Here is a 19128-nt window from a genome sequence, read left to right as displayed (position 1 = left end):
AAAGTCCCATTGTGTAAAGTGATATTCCATTAAAAAATTCTGAATGCCCAATAGAATTTGTAAAAATCCAATAAAGATCCATTAAGATCCTAAAGGATCAGCTGAAATCCCAATAGGATTTTTTTGACAAGAGATTGGGCACCCCTGCGTTTGTACAATTTAATGCGCAATATTTCTCTCCCATGCACTAGACAGCAGTATACAGCTCAAGCCAGCAAATCAGATTAAAAACTACACTTCCCAGAAATCAGCTAGAGCACCTTGGTCTCCATGACAGTCTTGTTATTGTTGTTCAGCAGATAATCATGGATTGATGAAGAATACAGCTGATTTCCACCTCAATAAACATTTCAATAAAATCCGTCGACGAAATGGTGGAGTAGTCCGACTTTTTTTTTCATGTTCGCGGACGGGTTTTTCTCGCCCACACCAGGTTTGTCAGTTCAGGCTCGGCCCAGTGCAGTGCTGGATGCTGCATATTTTCTCACATTTTTCTGAGCTGTGATACATTCTGTGTGGTCGGACTGTGGGTGAAGCATGAGAGACCAGCGGTGGTGCAGCGGCCCGGTCCGGACACTGGAGGCTCGGAGTCGGATCACAGGCTCACAGACGGAGGAGATGCGTATGCTGTAACAGCATCAGGAGGATGATTTCTCGATACAGCCGTCGGCCTGTATCTCACAACCTAGAGATGTGCGTATAAATATTACACAGGAACCATCTCAAGCTGCATGTTTAGACAGCATTTTTGATGACTTTGATAGTCTATTAGGTAGTTACTGTGGACTAGTGATTAAATACGTCTGGTTTATTTGTCAGTATGGTAACGCTATATGCTCAGAGAATCATTTTCAACGCTTCATTATTAACGGAGATTATTAAATCTTAGGAGAGACTGACGGACACATAGAAAGAAATACGGATGGATAGTCATGTAAATATTCGATAGATAGATAGATAGATAGATAGATAGATAGATAGATAGATAGATAGATTATAAAAAAGAGAATATTTGGTTATATAAACAGAATCTTGGATACTGGAATGTATAGATAGATAGATAGATAGATAGATAGATAGATAGATAGATAGATAGATAGATAGATAGATAGATAGATAGATAGATAGATAGATAATCAATTATGAAGATCTTTGGTTACATATTGAGAAACAAGGATAGTGAAATAAAGGTATCGATCAATGAATATCTATCTATCTATCTATCTATCTATCTATCTATCTATCTATCTATCTATCTATCTATCTATCTATCTATCTATCTATCAGTATAGCAGAATTAAAGGTCCAAAATAAAGATGGACAGATAGACAGATGGGTGGATAGTCTGTGTTTATCCACTAAAAACTTCCACTTTCTCTCTGCTGGTTTCGGTAGTCGTGGTTTGTCCCGCAGTTGTCTGGACCAGCATCCTCTTCCAGAGGAGGCAGACAATGGTACTGCGCATTCCTCCAGACTCCTGCACAATCTACAGGAGGACATGTCCTTATACAGCAGGTAGATATTAAAGTTATATGCTTTCATCACTGTGTATATTGTGTGAATTTGTCACATAATGTCTATTTTAGTCTGTAATGTTCACTCTTTCCAATGTGACGAGTCTGTCTTTGTCTCCAGGTCTGAGGAGTCCTCTGCATCATCCGTCAGATCAGGATGTCAGACACTCACCACAGATGACACTGTTCCGTCTTGGTCTGGTATCCATAGTTACACAGGAACTGGCATCTCGACAGAACGCAGCTCTGTCTTCTCGTGGGGCTACGATGTGAGTCGTACAATGATGACAGCAAGTGTGAATCTTCGCAAATGCAAAATCACAGGGTGATGAATTTCAAGCTTATCTTTTTTTTTTTTCTCTCTCTCTCTCTCTCTCTTCCGACAGGAATTTGATAAAGCCGCTTCCAGGCAGGTCCAGCAGATGTTTGAAGAGATTGACGAACTGTTGTATGAAAGAAAGTGTGAAACTCAGCTTAAAGGACTCCAAGATGAGTGTCAAGAGTGGGCTTTCCGATTCCCTCATCTGCGGTACAAACTTGTACACATTCACACAGTTTGTAGTAGGGGTGGGCGATATTACAAAAAATATATCACGATATCATGTTTCATATCATTCGGTATTGATCATTATTAAATATATTTAACAATCTAATTAGGAATTTTAGGACTTTTTAAAGTACTCCATGTCAATTTCACAACATTACTAAGGCAAATAGTTTTAATAGTCAAAAACAAAAATATTTAAACAAAATTCCTCATCTCTTTATAATTAAATAAACTCAAGTGTTAAAGAGACTCTTAAACTTGATTAATAAAATGTCATAAAGTGTGTGCAATAATAAAGTGTAAATGCTGAACAATTAAAGCAAACTTTAAGGTGTGACTAATAATGATACAGTAAACCTCAAAATCTTTAAACAATAGAAATGATGATAATCAAATCTGAGCTTTCAAGTAAAGGAACCAGCCATCATTATTCAAATACATATTGCAACATTACAAATTGTTAAGTTGGATGATTACACTACCCCCTATGCTAAAAACTCTTTTAGATGGGGTGCTAGTGGCTGGGATGCACAAGAAAAGAAACCAAAAAGCTACTCTGGCGACATCCCTACACCATTTTTTATTTACAATGTCCTTACTACTGCTAGTCACCGCACTCATTTTTGCATGTGTTGTTATTCTAATCTGAAGTGACAAGCCTGAGTGTGTGGTTTCCTTCACCATTTTCAATGCGCTTTACACTCGCGCTCCCCTGCCATCTTTCTGTAACTAGGCGACCATAAACTGTTTTCTTAGAGGATGAAAAATGGACAAACCATTGCTGCAGCTCTGATGCAAGTTTATGGATACAAGTAAAAAGCACTGCAGTGTTTGGATGGGCTGTGTTTGTCTGAGGTAGTTAATCTGAAATGTGTATATTCCATTCGAAGTGGGAAGCAGATTGGTTAGTTCTACTTACATCAGGGGTGCCCAAACTCGGTCCTGGAGGGCCGGTGTCCTGCAAAGTTTAGTTACAACCCCAATCAGACACACCTGGGCTAGCTAATCAAGCTCTTACTAGGCTTTCTAGAAACATCCTTGCAGGTGTGTTGAGGCAAGTTGGAGCTAAAATCTGCAGGACACCACCCCTCCAGGATTAAGTTTGGACACCACTGACTTTCATGAATCGCGATGCGCACGCGGCATTCAGAAAAGTTGAGATGTTTTCAACTAGGTGCATAGGGGCAAGGCAAACTTTCACCGTAAGCTTATTAGCATTGCTTTCAAGGTGCTCGCTCAGCAGCCACATTTTAATAAAACTATAGCCTTCATACTGAAACTTTTTAATTGATATTGACAATGGTGTTCGGTCAATAAATACCGATACCGATTTTATCGCCCAGCCCTAGTTTGTTGGCTCTTTTTAGGGCCACTTCTTTTCATTGTTTAAAGTCTGTGTGAAATCAATATTTACAAAGTTTATTTAGCTAGAACACATTGGTATTCTTTAGATGAAATTTAGTCTGTGCAAGGATTTACATTTAGTCATTTAGCAGACGCTTTTGTCCAAAGCAACTTACAATTGAGGAGGCATTCAGGGACTCAACTAGAAGAGGCAATACACACAAGAAGTGCTCATTATGCAAAATAACTGTTTTTACTCGTAAGAATTTAGTGCTGGAGTTTGGAGGGGAATTTTTTTTATTTTGAGAGAGAGAGAGAGAGAGAGAGAGAGAGCTTCTACAGCTGGTCTGTCAAGCCCACTCAACTGTGTAAATTATACTTTATAAATGCATAATGCTGTTTTTATATGGAGTGATTGTACAAATGTGTCTGTTGCAAAAAGCAAATAAACATTGTACATTTTGATTTCACATGGACTTTAACCCTATTTTGGGCATTTGTGTGTGGCAGGATTCTTGGAACGCAGGTGGTGTGTCCTACTGATGAAGGATTCCAGTGGTATGCCACGCCAGCTCAGACCCCCAGCCCCTCTAGCAGCTTTCAGAGCAAAGAGAACACTGTCAGCGAGTAAGTTCAAAACCCACAAGAGTACAGATATGATATGAATACAGTTGTGAAGTTTGGTGTTTGTCTGTGCTGCTGAAGTGGAAATTTATGACTTTTTATGATTTATTAAACAGCCTTTGACATATACAATATAATTCAAAACAACTGATGCAAATCTCTGGAGGAAAAAAAACCCTGACTTTTATATGTGTGTGGCAGGTTGTATGTTCAGGGTCGGAGGGCGGTTTTGTGTCGGCCCACTGTGGAGGTGACCAACCCCAGTATTAAAACCAGTGGTAACAATGAAGATGAGCTGCCCAGTGTGATCGAGGCCGAAGGGCTAATAGAAGAGTATCTGGCCTACGACTGCAGAGACATGTGAGTGTGTGACAAATGGGAGTTTATAATTTATTTGAAATTTTTGTTGATCTATTTGTTTTTGTAGGGATGAAGAATGTGAACGTGAGTATGTGAGCAGACGGAGGAGGCGGAGGCGGTGCCTGCCCCCTGTCTCACCCTATCGATGTCGTCAGGAGGCGGTGCTTGATCTGCTGTTTGACGACGTATGGCGTGAGCTCATTGGCTGGATAGAGGAGCTTGTACGTAAACACTGGGATGGATATGTGTTAGGTAAGATAAATTTGTCTAAATGTGAAATACTATAATGTATATTTTTATCACTCTTCAGTTCCAGCTTTGGACCAATAGTTGATATTGAATAGTAATATTTTCAATAGAATTGAGTTAGGTTTATAAGTTTAGGTTTTTACATTTTATTTTGCTCACTATTATTTTTTTAATCAAAATACAGTAGAAACAATAATATTGTGAGATATTACAAAATAATTTTAATTATATTTATTTTAATATTTTAAAATATAAATGTAACCACAAAGCCTTTACTTTAGGCTTCGGTGTAGAGGTCTGCATTCCCGTTTGTAAATGAAACTGCATTGTGTGTAAATGAAATAGCGCGATGCTGTGTTTAGCTTGTTTGTTGCAGTGTGTGTGTATGTATGCGCACGCGCGAATGAGAGATGTATGTGTGTGTGTGTGTGTGTGTGTGTGAGCGCGCGTGCGCGCGAATGAGAGAGAGAGAGCTTTGCCCGTGTGTGTGCTTGGTGCTTATGAGTGTGTGTTAGTGGGCGCGCGCGCGAATGAGAGAGAGAAAGCTTTGTCTTTATGTGTGTGCTTGGTGCTGTGCATGTGTGTGTTCATACAGACAGTTTGTTATAGGCTGTCTGGACTGTAAAACCGGGTGTTTTTCGGTTTTGTTCTCCCCCCCGCTCTCTAGCGGGATCGGGCGCGGCGGATAGAAAACGGGGCGGGTCGGGCAGCGGGACAACAAGTGCATAATATAAGCGGGAGCGGTCGGGTTCGGGCTAAAACCTGGCGGGTGCAGGCGGGAGCGGGATTCAAAATTTAGTCCCGCGCAGATCTCTACTTTGGTGTCACATGATTCCCAATAAATCATTCTAAAATGCTAATTTGATTTAAAAAAAAATTGAGAACAACTAATATTTTCATTTGGTGTGATTTGAAAATCAAGGTTATTCCAAACAAATATTGCTTTCCTAGTTCATTGAAATTTAAAACATTAGTATTGTGTTGTTTAAAAATGAATAGAAACATGTCTCTAAAAATCGCACCTGTTTATTAGTTTTTTACAGAAAAAAATCTCAAAGTCACATTAATTTTGTTTTTTTTTTTCTCAATATTGGTTCATGGATGAATATTATGAGAACTTTAGCATTTTCTAAATATATACAGATTAGTTGTCAATGAGTATGCTTACATGGACCATCTGGTGCGATTATAAGAGGATTTGGGCAATATTGCGATTAAACTTTGTCTCATAGAAACAATGCATAATTATATTAAGACAAGTGACATAAGAAGTATTAAGCCATGTTAACACCTTATTTGCATTATTTTCATTTTGACCAAAGTGAGACTGGCAATGCGGTGTGCCACCTGTGGAATACACTTTCAAAGCGGTTCTATTAGTGATATCCCTGACATTCGGAAATTTTCCCTCTATTGTCACAAGTGGTTTCTAAAAAGCACAAAATACAACCATACAAAAGTGTCATAAAAAGTTAATTAAAACAGCAGTCGGTAACACATCTACTCTAAGTTCTACATTTGTGCTGTAAATTATCCCAGTTCTTAGGAAATAATAAAAATTGTATGTAATCGGGATTAAGAGCTTTGCTTGTGACATGTAAACATTATATTGCAGTGCCCTTATTCTGATTATTGGATATAATCAAGTTATTTGTGCACATGCATTGAGTCATTGTTGAAAACTATTTGAAAATAAGAGTACATTAAAAATTCTGGAGATCTGTGTGCTGATTAAAAATAACCTTTCTTTGAACATCTGTCCATCAGATGATGAGAAGAGTACCGTGGCCCTCAGCCCTAAATGTCCTGATCCTCAGAATCCATTCATGCTGCTGTCCAATGTCTCCACCGTGCTTCCTCCTCTTTCACAGACCAGAACACAACAGCTCACGACAAACTTGCAGGCCCAGGTTGGTCAACCCCTTCAGATCTAGAGCTAAATCTTCTGGGTTCCTACTTTTCCATCTATGGGAGATGGCTGCAAGAATGATTTCATCTGAAATTCCATCTCAATGATGACCATTCCATCCCCGCAATCTGCTTGATGATATCCTCCAAAAATATTTAAGTATCAGGATTCCCATGGTCTTGGAAAAATAATTTGATTAGTTTAAATTAAACTGGTGCAATTGCTCTATTCATGCATTGCGTTTGAGTAAATGTGAACGCTGCCAAAAACAGGTCATGATGTTGTAAGGCGCAACCCTAACTATGACAGAATGCTCAAAAATAGCTGGTTTTGTTTTTGTAGTTGCTGTGTTGTTTTCCACAACAGTTCAGTACACACATCAGAAATAAATCTTCATTTGTGTGTTTGACCCAGGTGTTCCTGGCTCTGTTTTGAGTCTTTGTTAGAATATCTAATCAATTCCATGCGTGTTCAATAAAAAAAGGTCAGAAGAGGTTTTTCTTTACTGTCAGAAATCTTAGTAATTTATTGGATAGAAATGAATAATTCGATTCACAGAATTCTGTTATCCTCAATGCAATGCAAGAGTTACATTCAGGATGTGCGCAACAACTTTCATTTTTCTGATTCGAGCTTTAAACATAGCTGAAATTAACAGGTGGAGTTTGGTGGAATTTGTCATTTGTCATTCCTTATCCAGTTCTCCATTGGCTGCACCCATACATAAATCCCCTTTTTCTATGACTTCTCTGCACAACATTAAAAGCATAAGACGTCTCAACTGCACATATTCTGTGTTCAGTTTCAACACATTTCTGCTCACAGAAAGTTTTGCTGCAGAGCTCAAGTTAATTTTAGACAATCAGGCCTTTGCATTTCTATCAGCTTCATCTACCTTTGCAAAAATGCTTCATTGCTGTGCAAAGCATATCACTCTTAACAGTAGAAGTTCAGTTAATATGTCACCTTTAAGCAATATAACTACAATTGTTTAATGAAAAGAAAAAGAGACAAAAATTATTAAAAACATATTCCTTTTACACAGTTTCATGTTTGCTCATATCCTATGATATAGGATATGAGGACAAACATTTCATGTTTGCATATCTGATAAAATTGGAAACACATCTTCTCAGATTATTCAGCACACAGCATTGTTTTGGATTTTCTGTTCAATTTATTGCAAAATATTCATCTTAAAAGGTATTTTTGTAAATTGTTGGATTTGGTGTTCAAACGCGAAGCCAACCAGAAGGAAATGTTTAAATTTTTTTTTGTTTGATCCAAAGCAAATGAACCAAAAGAATCACAGTACATGTGTGAACAAGTCCTAAAATCACGTTCTTTTCCCTTATGCATTACACTGACATTGTCAACTAGAAACAAAATTGGCTTTACTCAAAAATAATATAATATAATGTAATATAATATAGGGTGACGCAGTGGCGCAGTAGGTAGTGCTGTCGCCTTACAGCAAGAAGGTCGCTGGTTCGAGCCTCGGCTGGGTCAGTTGGCGTTTCTGTGCGGAGTTTTCATGTTCTCCCTGCATTCGCGTGAGTTTCCTTCGGGTGCTCCGGTTTTCCCAACAGTCCAAAGACATGCGGTACAGGTGAATTGGGTAGGCTAAATTGTCCGTAGTGTGAGTGTGAATGAGTGCCATAGATGGGTTGCAGCTGGAAGGGCATCCGCTGCATAAGACATATGCTGGATAAGTTGGCGGTTCATTCCGCTGTGACGACCCCAGATTAATAAAGGGACTAAGCCGAAAAGAAAATGAATGTATAATATTATATAATATAATATGATATAATATAATATAATATTGATTAGAAGTTACTTTAGCCAGAAATTACAGTATAAGTAACTGAAAACTACACAAATTTCTCCAAAGCTCTGGGAATTCTGTAGCTGAGTCTAATCACTGTGGAAAGATCTTCACTGCTTTGTGTCTCTCATCTATATCCATACACACACACTCAAAAATACATACAAGTGCTGTTTTTTCACAACTGTCAGCATTTGTCTTTTCAGCTTCCCCCCCAGGCTTTCAATTCATTAACTTTTTACCTCCTTTTTTTCTGTGTTTTCTTCTCTGTCCCTGTTTCTGCCTTTCTGTCCAATCATCATTCTGTCTGTCATTCGCATTCTCCCTTTCTCTTTCTATACTTTCCCTCCATTTTCTTTCTAAAGAGCTCAAAGTCATGGGGTTCAAAGCACAAGTCAAGACGGAAATCCAAAAAGCAGAGAAAGTCATCGACTGTATGTAACTTTACGCTAATAACAACACTTAAACAGAGAGGGCGAGCGAGAGTGTATCTGTCTGTGGACCCGTTTCTCTCTCTTTTTCGGATACTTTCACACTCTGTTTTTAACACACATCACATTTCTAACAGCCTTTTAAACATGATTTCACTTTTAGTTGCTTTCTCTGTTTTTTAATCCTGTGGATGTGTTTAGAATGCTTGTTCTGCACTCTTAGTTCTGTTTCTATTCTCTTTGTTTAGTTTTTTCACTGTCTTTTTGTCTGTTTTCACACGTCATCGCATGCTGTACAAATGATGGATGTCAGATGCTGTGAATGCCATCATTTTTTATTTATCAGTGAGATAAATATGCATTCTAGGACATTAAATGAAAACCTCAATTTGTTTAATGTTTTCTCTTTCCTCTTCTCTCTGTCTTTGTTTCCACAGACCAGTCGAGTGCCTGTAGGACCGGCGGTTGCTCATCACAATCTTAATGACCTCATCATGATACATGGCATTCCACTGCAGCAAAGGAACCTGGGAACTCTGGACCGATTAAATCAGTATGAACCACACAGAAACACAAATAGATACAGCGTTTACTGTGTATTGTATGCTTATATTGCATTTTGTTTTTAGGACAGTGCAATACTTATCATCTTTGATAATATCTCAATTATTATGTTGTCATTATGCTTTTGGTATGTTGCTCACTTTACAATTAACAAGCTAATACATTGAGAGTCGAAAGCAGAGGTCACCAATCTCGGTCCAGGAGGGCTGGTGTCCCTGCAGGGTTTAGCTCCAACTTGCCTCAATACACCTGCCTGTGTTTGATTAGGGTTGCAGGACACCGGCCCTCCAGGAACAAGTTTGGTGACCACTGGTCCAAAGCATCAACTGTGTGATGAAGACTATTAGAATTAAGTTAGAATAACATTGTTATTAAATTTATCAAAACTCTGTTTGATTTTATATATTTTAAAATAAATGGTGAAGTGATCACACAAGCAAAATGCAAGTTTTTCATGGAAATTAGGATATGAGTGATCACAAATAATACATTTTTATACAATGGATAAGAAATTCATATTGAGCGAGCTACATCTTAAAAATACAAACATTCCTTTAAATATAAAAATTAATTAAAAAATAAAGTATTCAAAAAATAAAAATCCTCTTTTCAGGGTGTTCGCGATGTCCTTAAAATGTTTTAAATTTAAATTTCAAAATCTAAATTTTAGGCCTTAAAACGTCTGATAAAATATTGTGTTGTAAGTCTTAAATCGTTTTTAACAGGTCTTAATTTTCCTATGTCCATGTAAAGCTATCCAACCGGGCCAACACCCATCCAGTCATTCAGTCTCAATAAAAGTTTTAACAAAAGTTTATTATTTTACTCTTATTTTTTTAACTCATATGGTTTGATTATCATCCTTACAATAACATTTGTTTTTAATGTTTTAACTGAGCCATTAGAAAAAAACTTGTGTAAGTCTGAAATTTCATTCATAATGCTCTTAAAAAGTCTTAAATTTAATTGATGAAATCTGCAAAAACAATGCAAAAACATAAATGTTTTTTTATGAAAATAGTTTCACAGATGCTGAAGCTGAACATTTGTGCATCTCAGAGCAATCTTTTGGTGTTTTGTTCTTGAATGAATAATTAGGAACAAATAATTTAAGAAAATATTTAATGGTTCAATAATAAAGACAAATCAATTGAATGACAGAATATCAATGTATAGTTTTTTTGTCCAATTAATTACACAAATTCTTTTATTGCTTGTGTTAAAGACTGGAGTAATTGTATTATACATTTGTTTTCTTTGCAACAGGTAATAACTTGTTTATTTTTTTGTCTTTACATTATTTTCCAAAACTAAGTCTTTTTATTCAGTCCATAATTTTTTAAACATGTTTTTGTAGATGAAATGCGTATATTTTCTTCTTCTTTGACAGAGAATGTCCTCTCTCTGTCTGTAGGTCTGACTGTAGGGACTCTGAGGAGAAAGTGTCTCATCGTCCTGGCTCTAGTGTGATCCCTGCCGGTAAACCCCGGCCCCGCAGGGCACTGGATCAAAGCACTTCATCTTTGACTCGCCCCCCTCAGTCTGCACGGCGACGGAACCCACCTCCTCGAAATCTGATGCCAATTACGTCCAGCGTAACACAGCCAATCACAACCATGGAGGAGGTGGTCAGAGGCACTAGACTGTAAGACCATCATTTAATTCCAGTGGTTCAGTATATTTTGTTACACAAAAACAATTTTCTCACAATACTGTCTGTGTGTGTGTTTGTGTTTCAGGACAACTCCCAGTGATCGTTTGACTTCACCTCCAATGCATCTCAGTAGAAACACACTCCTTCCTCCCATTGGCACAGGAGACATAGACCATGTATACTCCGGACAACACACACGGCTTATACAGGTGCTTTAACTACACAATAAACCCAATCAGATGGTAGTAATAAATTCCAGCAAACAATTTTGCTTGGCTAAAACAAGGCTAAACTTGGCCTTTCAGTGAAAATCTAATAGACATCTTAGAATAGCCCAAAACTAGACTAGTCGTCAAATAGACAGATTTGACAGACTTTATATGTGCAGTCATTCATTTTTGTTTATTTGATGACTAGTCTAGTTTTGGCCTGTTCTTAGATGTTTTTTAGATTTTCACTGACAGCCCAAATTTGGCCTTGTTTTAGCCAAGCGGTCTACGTTTAGATGTCTATTAGACAAAACAAAAAATGCTTGCTGGGATGTGTAGCTCTTTTGCAAGATTTAGGTTGTTGTTGTGTTCCAAAAAAATTATGTTGTTTGCATTATAAACTGCTGTGCATTACAGTATTATTAAAAAGTAGTTAGAAAAATATGAATTTAAAATATTTCAGGGAAAAAGGTCAATAATTTTAGCAAATATAAGGCAGCAATTTTTTTTAAGTCTAAAAATTGAAAATAGTAAAGTACAATTTTGTTTAACCCTAGCACATTACTATGAATTTGGAAATCCAAAAAACTGAGCAAACTCTTATATTTCTATATATGCATATACATGCATTTGTAATATTTAGGATTTATATCCATAAACGTGTGTTTCCAGAAGCAGAGAGGATCCTCCAGTCGTGCACACAGTGCAGTGACAGATGAGGGTATCAGTCTGCAGCCCAGAGACAAACTACATCTGCTGGACGTGTTTTCCAGACCCAACACCACACACACCTTTAGGGTAAATCTCTCTTGCATATAGAAACAATTTAGATAAGAAGCAAAGAGCAATAACTTGTAGGTAAACTTGCAAACTGGATGTGTTGTGTTCAGTTTCACAGTCCAGAACAGACCATCTAATCACCAAACATGGAAATTAGCATGAAATAAAAATTTAGCTTGAGGAAGACTATAGTTAACAGCATTGGATTGAAAAAGACTATGTTATCTATTGTATTATATCTCTGTATAAAGGCCAGTTTAAACATCTGAAATTTGAGTACATGTGATAGGATTTATTGATGTATTGATCATGGCAAAATTTGCTTTGCAGTCAGACACCCCTTATCACCGTTCATTCACTGGGATAGACAACATCGGGCAGGGTCGACCTGGCAGGGCATCTGTTGGCGTAGGTGTGTGCAGACAAACACACATCAGACTTGCGGATGAGCATTCTATTTCTATAAACTTTCCCACTGACTGTGTTTTGCCTTTGAGTGCAGATTCTCTGGGAATTGGTGTGACTGGAATCAGTTTGGGCATCAGCAGCTCCTCCTTTATAGACTCATTTTCCCATCATCCAATGGGCCATTTCCCAATCGGGCACGAGGAGGAGCCAGATGCAAAAGCCTCAGGTCAAGGTCAGTAGGAATTGTTCAATTGACTTTTTTTACATGAATTTTAAACTGAAAGTAAAAAGATACCAATTTTGCATGTTCTGAAGAGATACCAGTAGTTTCATGTGAACTATTTTCAACTTTGAGCTTTGAAACTTTAAAATCAGTGTTTAAAAATAGATTTTAGAAGGTAATTTATTCATGTGATGTCATTACATTAGTTTTCATTGCCTTGTGATCATTCAGAAATCATTTTTATATACTAATTTGGTGCTGAAAAAAAGCATTATTATTATTATTATTATTATTAATATTATCATCATAAATGTAAAAATAATGCGTGTGGGTAATAATATTAAATATTTATTTGATAATATAAAAGTAATAATATTTATTTTTTAGATAATTTTGAATATTTGTAAAAATATACTATGTTCTTCAATCTACTGGTGGAAAGGAAATTTGTTTAAACTATAGTAATTGCATAAAAATGAAAAAGAAAAATATAATAGGATTTTCAACAGCCTTGCAAGTCTTGTAATAGGATTTTTGACTGAGCTCCTCAAATTTGCCCTTTCTTAGTGTTTATGAATATTACATCGTTTCTCACTTTTAAGAGTAATGATGAAAGAGTGAAATGTAGTTAGGAAGTCATTTATTATTCTGATTTATTATCAATTTATTATTTAATATCAATGATAAATCATAAAGTGTCGTGCTCCAACTCAAGTGTACTAAAAGTTTAAACATTTCCTTAAGGTTTAACATACAAAATCTAATACAGATCTCCCAGGACGTATTTCTTATGTACTTGCAGTACTTTTGCACAGTTTTGGTTGTACTTTGTATTTAGAAACTCTTGGATATTGAACATATATACTAACATTACTGGATGACCACACTTTTAGTCATTTATGAATTTTTATAATTGCTAATAAAGCAACTGTTAAGTAGACTTGCCTATATTCAATAATAAAATATAGTATTTGGGTTAATAAACATGCATTGTATTGGTTATTAGGGAACAAATAGTGAATAATTGTTTATTATTTCAACTTTTTGAAGGCCTTTTAAGAATATTCACATTGATTGTTCTATTGAAAGTGGTTGTTCATCACATTCATAAACATTTCCACATTTTTATTTTGCAAGATGAACGAGTAATTGATTGAAAATCTCTGATTCTTTATAGGACTGTTATTAGAATCAGGTTCCATCTGTTTGTAAACACAAACGAATGAAATTAAACTCATGATGAAAAACTTACTTATTGTGCTAATAATAATTTTGCAATTGAATTAGTTTGAAACATTTGTTTACATTGAACATTTATACAAAGCCTTGCAAAATACAGGGTGTCCGTGGGGTCTTCAAAAAAGTATAAAAATTGATAAATCAATGTAGAGAAATTAAAGGCCCTTAAAAAGTATTAAAAAGTCTTTAATGCTATTTTGCAAGGTATTAAATTTGATATAATTTTTGATCATACATTGTATGGTTGTATGCTAAAGCTTGCCTGAATTAAATCTGCGAATATCAGGATGCTGTGTAGTTTATGAAATCAGTGAAATCCTACAAGATTTGACAACATGCTGCTTTGTTTACTGCAGTAACCAATGCAACACCATTATTTCTGCAGTTCTATAGACGATAACCTGCTGAATTAGCTACATTTAATAGATTTTTATTCATTCATTTTCTTGTCGGCTTAGTCCCTTTATTAATCCGGGGTCGCCACCGCAGAATGAACCGGCAACTGCCCTTCCAGCTGCAACCCATATCTGGGAAACATCCATACACACTCGTTCACACCAAGCGGCAACCTCCCGCTCTCTCTTAGGAAGCCAATACGGAAGTAACTAAAACCGCAATTCATCCGAAATTCCGCTAGTCCTGGCCGCTCCTGGCTCCAAAACAGAGCAAATTTCAATTGAGCCCACTGTTAGAATGGCCAACTTTACAGCAGAAAAAAAGGTGTTTACAGCCTGGTACAAAAAAAGATTTTGGTTAATACAGCTAATATTACCCTTCATGACAACTGTAAGGGGGATGAATTTTTTTATAACTCATCCGTTTCTTTTATATTAAGTTATATTAAGTTTGCATAATTAAGGGCGTGGTCACTTGATTTACAGCTTGGTCTCGTTGGTCACCTCAGCTGAATCCGGCAGATTAGCCACTGAACTCGGCATATTTATCGTATTTCTGTGTTGTTTTATGTGGCTTTACACAGTCAACTGCCTTTTGGACTTGTTTCCTACAATTATTAGATGGCATGGCATGCTGAGTGCACTTAATTGTGCTCACAAACTGTTCACGTGGCCTCTGTTTCACATGTGAGTAAAATTATATACTTATATACCATCTCTATACATGTATTTGTTTTATTTAAGATCATTTATCGTTTATATTTAGAGCTGTAATGCACTCCAGAATCTGTCAGATTGATTAGCTGTAGGCTGTAGATCAGTCATCTAAAGCGTTGTCATACAGTGTTATGCTGGATTTCATCAATAGTCTTGCATTAACTAACACAGACTATATCTGAAGTGTTTGGATGTAATTTGCGTTTTCCTCCTGTTGAGAAACGACATAAGAACAATGTTTAGTGGCTCAATGTATTACAGCAGTGTTTTTAAAAGACTAAACACTTTATTGATATAGTGTACAACCAAGCACAAGTGGTCAGAATACAAACGAGTCACAGGTGATAAAGTATTAAGCGTTCTCCCAAAGTAAACCAGGTGTCTGAACCAGGTCCAAGCAAAATGCAGCATGCGTCTGTAGCTCCGCCCACTCTCCGCCTCTTTGCCCATGTTTGGTATCCCGCCGTGGGTGTGATGACGCGCGAACAAAATGGCGACGGTTGGCCGCGCCTACTTGTGGCTTCTTTTGCGCTCTTTAGAAACCTATGGGTGACGTCACGGATACTACGTCCATATATTTTACAGTCTATGGTTCACACTCATACACTACGAACAATTTAGCCTACCCAGTTCACCTGTACCGCATGTCTTTGGACTGTGGGGGAAACCGGAGCACCTGGAGGAAACCCACGTGAACGCAGGGAGAACATGCAAACTCCACACAGAAACGCCAACTGATCCAGCCGAGGCTCGAACCAGTGACCTTCTTGCTGTGAAGTGACAGCACTACCTACTGCGCCACTGCGTCACCCTGATTTCTATTCAGTATATGAAAAATTTTAAGGTTTTGGATAAGTTTCTTACATTTAATATTTAGTAAATATACTGTAAGTTAAAACCTCTCTTGTGTTTCCAGTTGAAAAGTGGTTATAAGGTCTTAAAATGTATGAAAAGGGTCTTAAAAAAGGTCTTTAAAGGTATTGAATTTCCCTCTCTGATTCCTGTATATACTAAAATATTAAAATAAAGTTTTTTTTGTTATTATACAGTACATGATAGAGTAACTCTTTTGGCATCTCATGTAAATACAGTGATAATATCTTATATTGTGGTTAAAAGCTTCAGGAAATCATTCAGAACATTTAATAGTGTCATATTTCTGCAAGAAAAGGGACTTTTAAATATATAGTGTTCATACTTTCTCTCTTTCTCTCTCTCACTTCCAGCACGCTCGCATAACAGAGGTGGTTCAACGGCACGCAGTAGCAGACCAGGGCTTTAACACAAACACGTAAACACAGACACACACACAAAATCCCCCTTAGCTTCTTGAACCAAACTCACCTCAGCACTGACGCAACTTTTCTTCAGTACTGACAGACACTTTGTAAGTCTGCTGGACTTTTGTATGACGCGCTGTTTGAGCGTGGACCTTATTTATGACCGCTGTTGTTATTAATATTATTATTAGTAGTAGTATTGTTATTCATGTTGTTGTTTGAAATTTTCTAAAACCCTATTTTTGTATATTGGACTATTCAGCTTCATATGGCTGCCAAATACAGGAAACTGTCTATCCCTTACATCTGCAGATGTACTGTACATGCTGTACTGTATGGAGTAACAACTTTTGGTTTTCTCTTAAGATGGCTCTGTGAGGCCTCCATGGAGTTTCTATGCAGGTTCATAAAAGCAGGGAGTTTAAATAGCCAGAATGTTGCCCGCACCGGAGTGTTCGAGACCCTTTTTGGATCGTGGAACCTGCTATGGAAGATTTATACTGTCTGTATTCTAGACGGATGTTTCATCGTGATGCAATTCCAACCACTTTATATCCACGATCTTGGACCATAGATGTGTAAGAATTCTTCGTTTTGTATCATGATTCCGTGATCGTGGAATGTTCAATAGCAATTGTAACATCCGAAAGGACTCTAAGGTCTTATTTCCAGCAGTGTAAACCGCAATGAATGGTTTTTCAGAAAATAACACTGACATTCTGGAAGCATACCCGCAATATGAGGGTGGGCCGGTACAATAGTACAGCCTACATAATGACAGGTGAATGAGGATTTCAAGTTTCAAGTTTCTTATTTTAAAACCGTTCGCTATTCAGAAAAATAAGCCGTGAGTGAGCCTTAAGGTGCAGTCCCATTTAATGTTACTCAGCTTAAATTTCAAGTGGTGGACAAGTACACAAATCCTGTATTTAGTTACAACGCAGATACACTAGTGAGTTCTCTTTTTCAAATTGAATTATGTAAAATTACAAAAGTAGGTCCCACTTTATATTAAGTGTCCTTAACTACTATGTACTTGCATCAAAAAATAAATACAATGTACTTACTGTGTTCATAATGTATTTGAGAACACTTGTGGTGCTCTTGAGTTGGGATAGGGGTTGGGTTTTGGACAGGTTTGGTGGTATGGGTAGGTTTAGGGGTGGGTTAAGGTGTAAGGTATGGTCAACAGTATATTTACAAATGTAATTACAGAAGTTAATTACAGATGTAATTACATACAGGTATTTAATCAAGCATACATACACAATAAATACATGTATTTACACAATAAGTACATTGTAGCAAACTATTAATTCCTGTGTAAGTACATATTAATTAAGGCCACTTAATATAAAGTGGGACCCAAAAGTGTCTGGTGAGTGTAGTTCACCAACAACTGGAAGTCATTACCGATATGTGATTTTACAAATAGTAATCAATTAAACTTCTCATTTAAACAACATATTTTTGTTCCTGTTTTAATAAGTGAATCTTTTACTGTGGCGAATACACGTGACCATCTTGAACGAAAGAAAAAGGAAATCCCCTATGGAATTTTGTTGAGTAACAGTAAATGTGACCTCACTGTTAGTTCTGTGAACCACACAGAGCTCGGCATGACGGACAGGCCTTTATTGTATATTTATTATCACATATATATAAATATAAGTGCACATAAAGAGTTCAGGGTTCATATAAATATGCGTACTGTAATTCTTTTCTTTTTTCTGGTCAGCATTAAGTGGATTTTACAAGAATATTATACAGTAGAAAAAGTCATTCGTTCATAATTTTGAATGGCCATTTTGGTTCCTTTGGTGCCAGGAAATCCTTCAATATTTATCTTTAAATAGTCAAGCACATCTTAATGTACCATTTTGCTGGCAGATATTGAATGTGGCTCTTAATGTTTATGTGGCAGCTTCACTGTATCAGCATTTATGGATGATCTCTAACTGAACATTTGCATTTCTCTGATTTGATAACGTGTTGATCTCAGTGAGTGAGTGAGTGAGTATTGCTTTCAATCAACAGTTTTGTTTTGTTTTTCTATCTGGAGAGTAACCAAGCTCAAAGCATGTATTACGAGTGTACAGGCCATCATAATGTTTGATGATCAGAGAGATGGATTCCTCTACAGCCATACTGAAGGGATGTCAGGAGAAGACATCTCTTCATACCCCAGCCTAACGCCTCCGCCTCTAAGACAGATCCAACTCTTCTTCACTCAGCTCGGCAAGGACAATCTAGAGTCGCAGAAGTTGTAGCCATATTTGACTCCTAGAATTTCTGGCGGAGATGTCTAGAGTTTCCAGTAGACATTCTGCTGTCTGAGTTTCATTGCTGCTGATTTGAGTGGGCAGATTTCAAGAGCCATGTCACCTGTATCAACCGAAACGGTCAGGTGCAGATGTTTTGTGTGTGGAAACAATGAGTGATCTGCTTTGAATCAGGTGGAGATGACAGTGCTGGATGGGAATGTAAGTGTGCGCAAGTGTGTGTGTGTGTGTGTGTGTGTGTGTGTGGAGGTAACAGCTCTTAGCAGGTGTAGCACTGCTTTATCTAAGACTCCCCCTAAATGTTTACCTCTGTAACATAAATGAGAATGGCAATTGATAAATAAAGGTACTTATTTGAATAATATGTTGTTTTCCTTTTTATCTTTGACACTGTAACATTCATGCTAGTCGATTTGAATTTCTTTCAATTTCTTTCTAGCGGTCGTTTTGCACAGTTTAGGAACTGTGGTTATCAACATTCATGTTCCCTTTGTAGTTACATTTATGCGCTGTGACCCTGATGGGAGTTAGGCTAAAGGGATGAGTGTAACAGAGGTCAGCCAGTAAAGGCTGT

At 37.1% G+C, this 19128-nt stretch overlaps 1 protein-coding gene across 2 annotated transcripts; it reads left to right on the top strand.

Moving 5' to 3' along the window:
• Window positions 1-249: 249 nt before the first annotated feature.
• On the top strand, window positions 250-18916 carry fam149b1 (family with sequence similarity 149 member B1). 2 transcript variants are annotated; one of them, XM_005158524.6, is made up of 16 exons: window positions 250-693; window positions 1396-1515; window positions 1636-1783; window positions 1901-2043; window positions 3916-4032; window positions 4231-4389; window positions 4457-4641; window positions 6406-6548; window positions 8738-8806; window positions 9241-9356; window positions 10782-11012; window positions 11107-11230; window positions 11903-12028; window positions 12341-12422; window positions 12513-12650; window positions 16219-18916. In XM_005158524.6, the coding sequence occupies exons 1-16, from the start codon at window positions 647-649 to the stop codon at window positions 16272-16274; spliced, it is 2004 nt and encodes a 667-aa protein (XP_005158581.2). In that variant the 5' UTR covers window positions 250-646; the 3' UTR covers window positions 16275-18916.
• Window positions 18917-19128: the final 212 nt, after the last annotated feature.

Source organism: Danio rerio, chromosome 17 (genome assembly GCF_049306965.1).
Source record: "Danio rerio strain Tuebingen ecotype United States chromosome 17, GRCz12tu, whole genome shotgun sequence".
In the NCBI taxonomy this organism is placed as follows: domain Eukaryota; kingdom Metazoa; phylum Chordata; class Actinopteri; order Cypriniformes; family Danionidae; genus Danio; species Danio rerio.
This window is presented reverse-complemented; position numbering and strand designations above follow the sequence as displayed.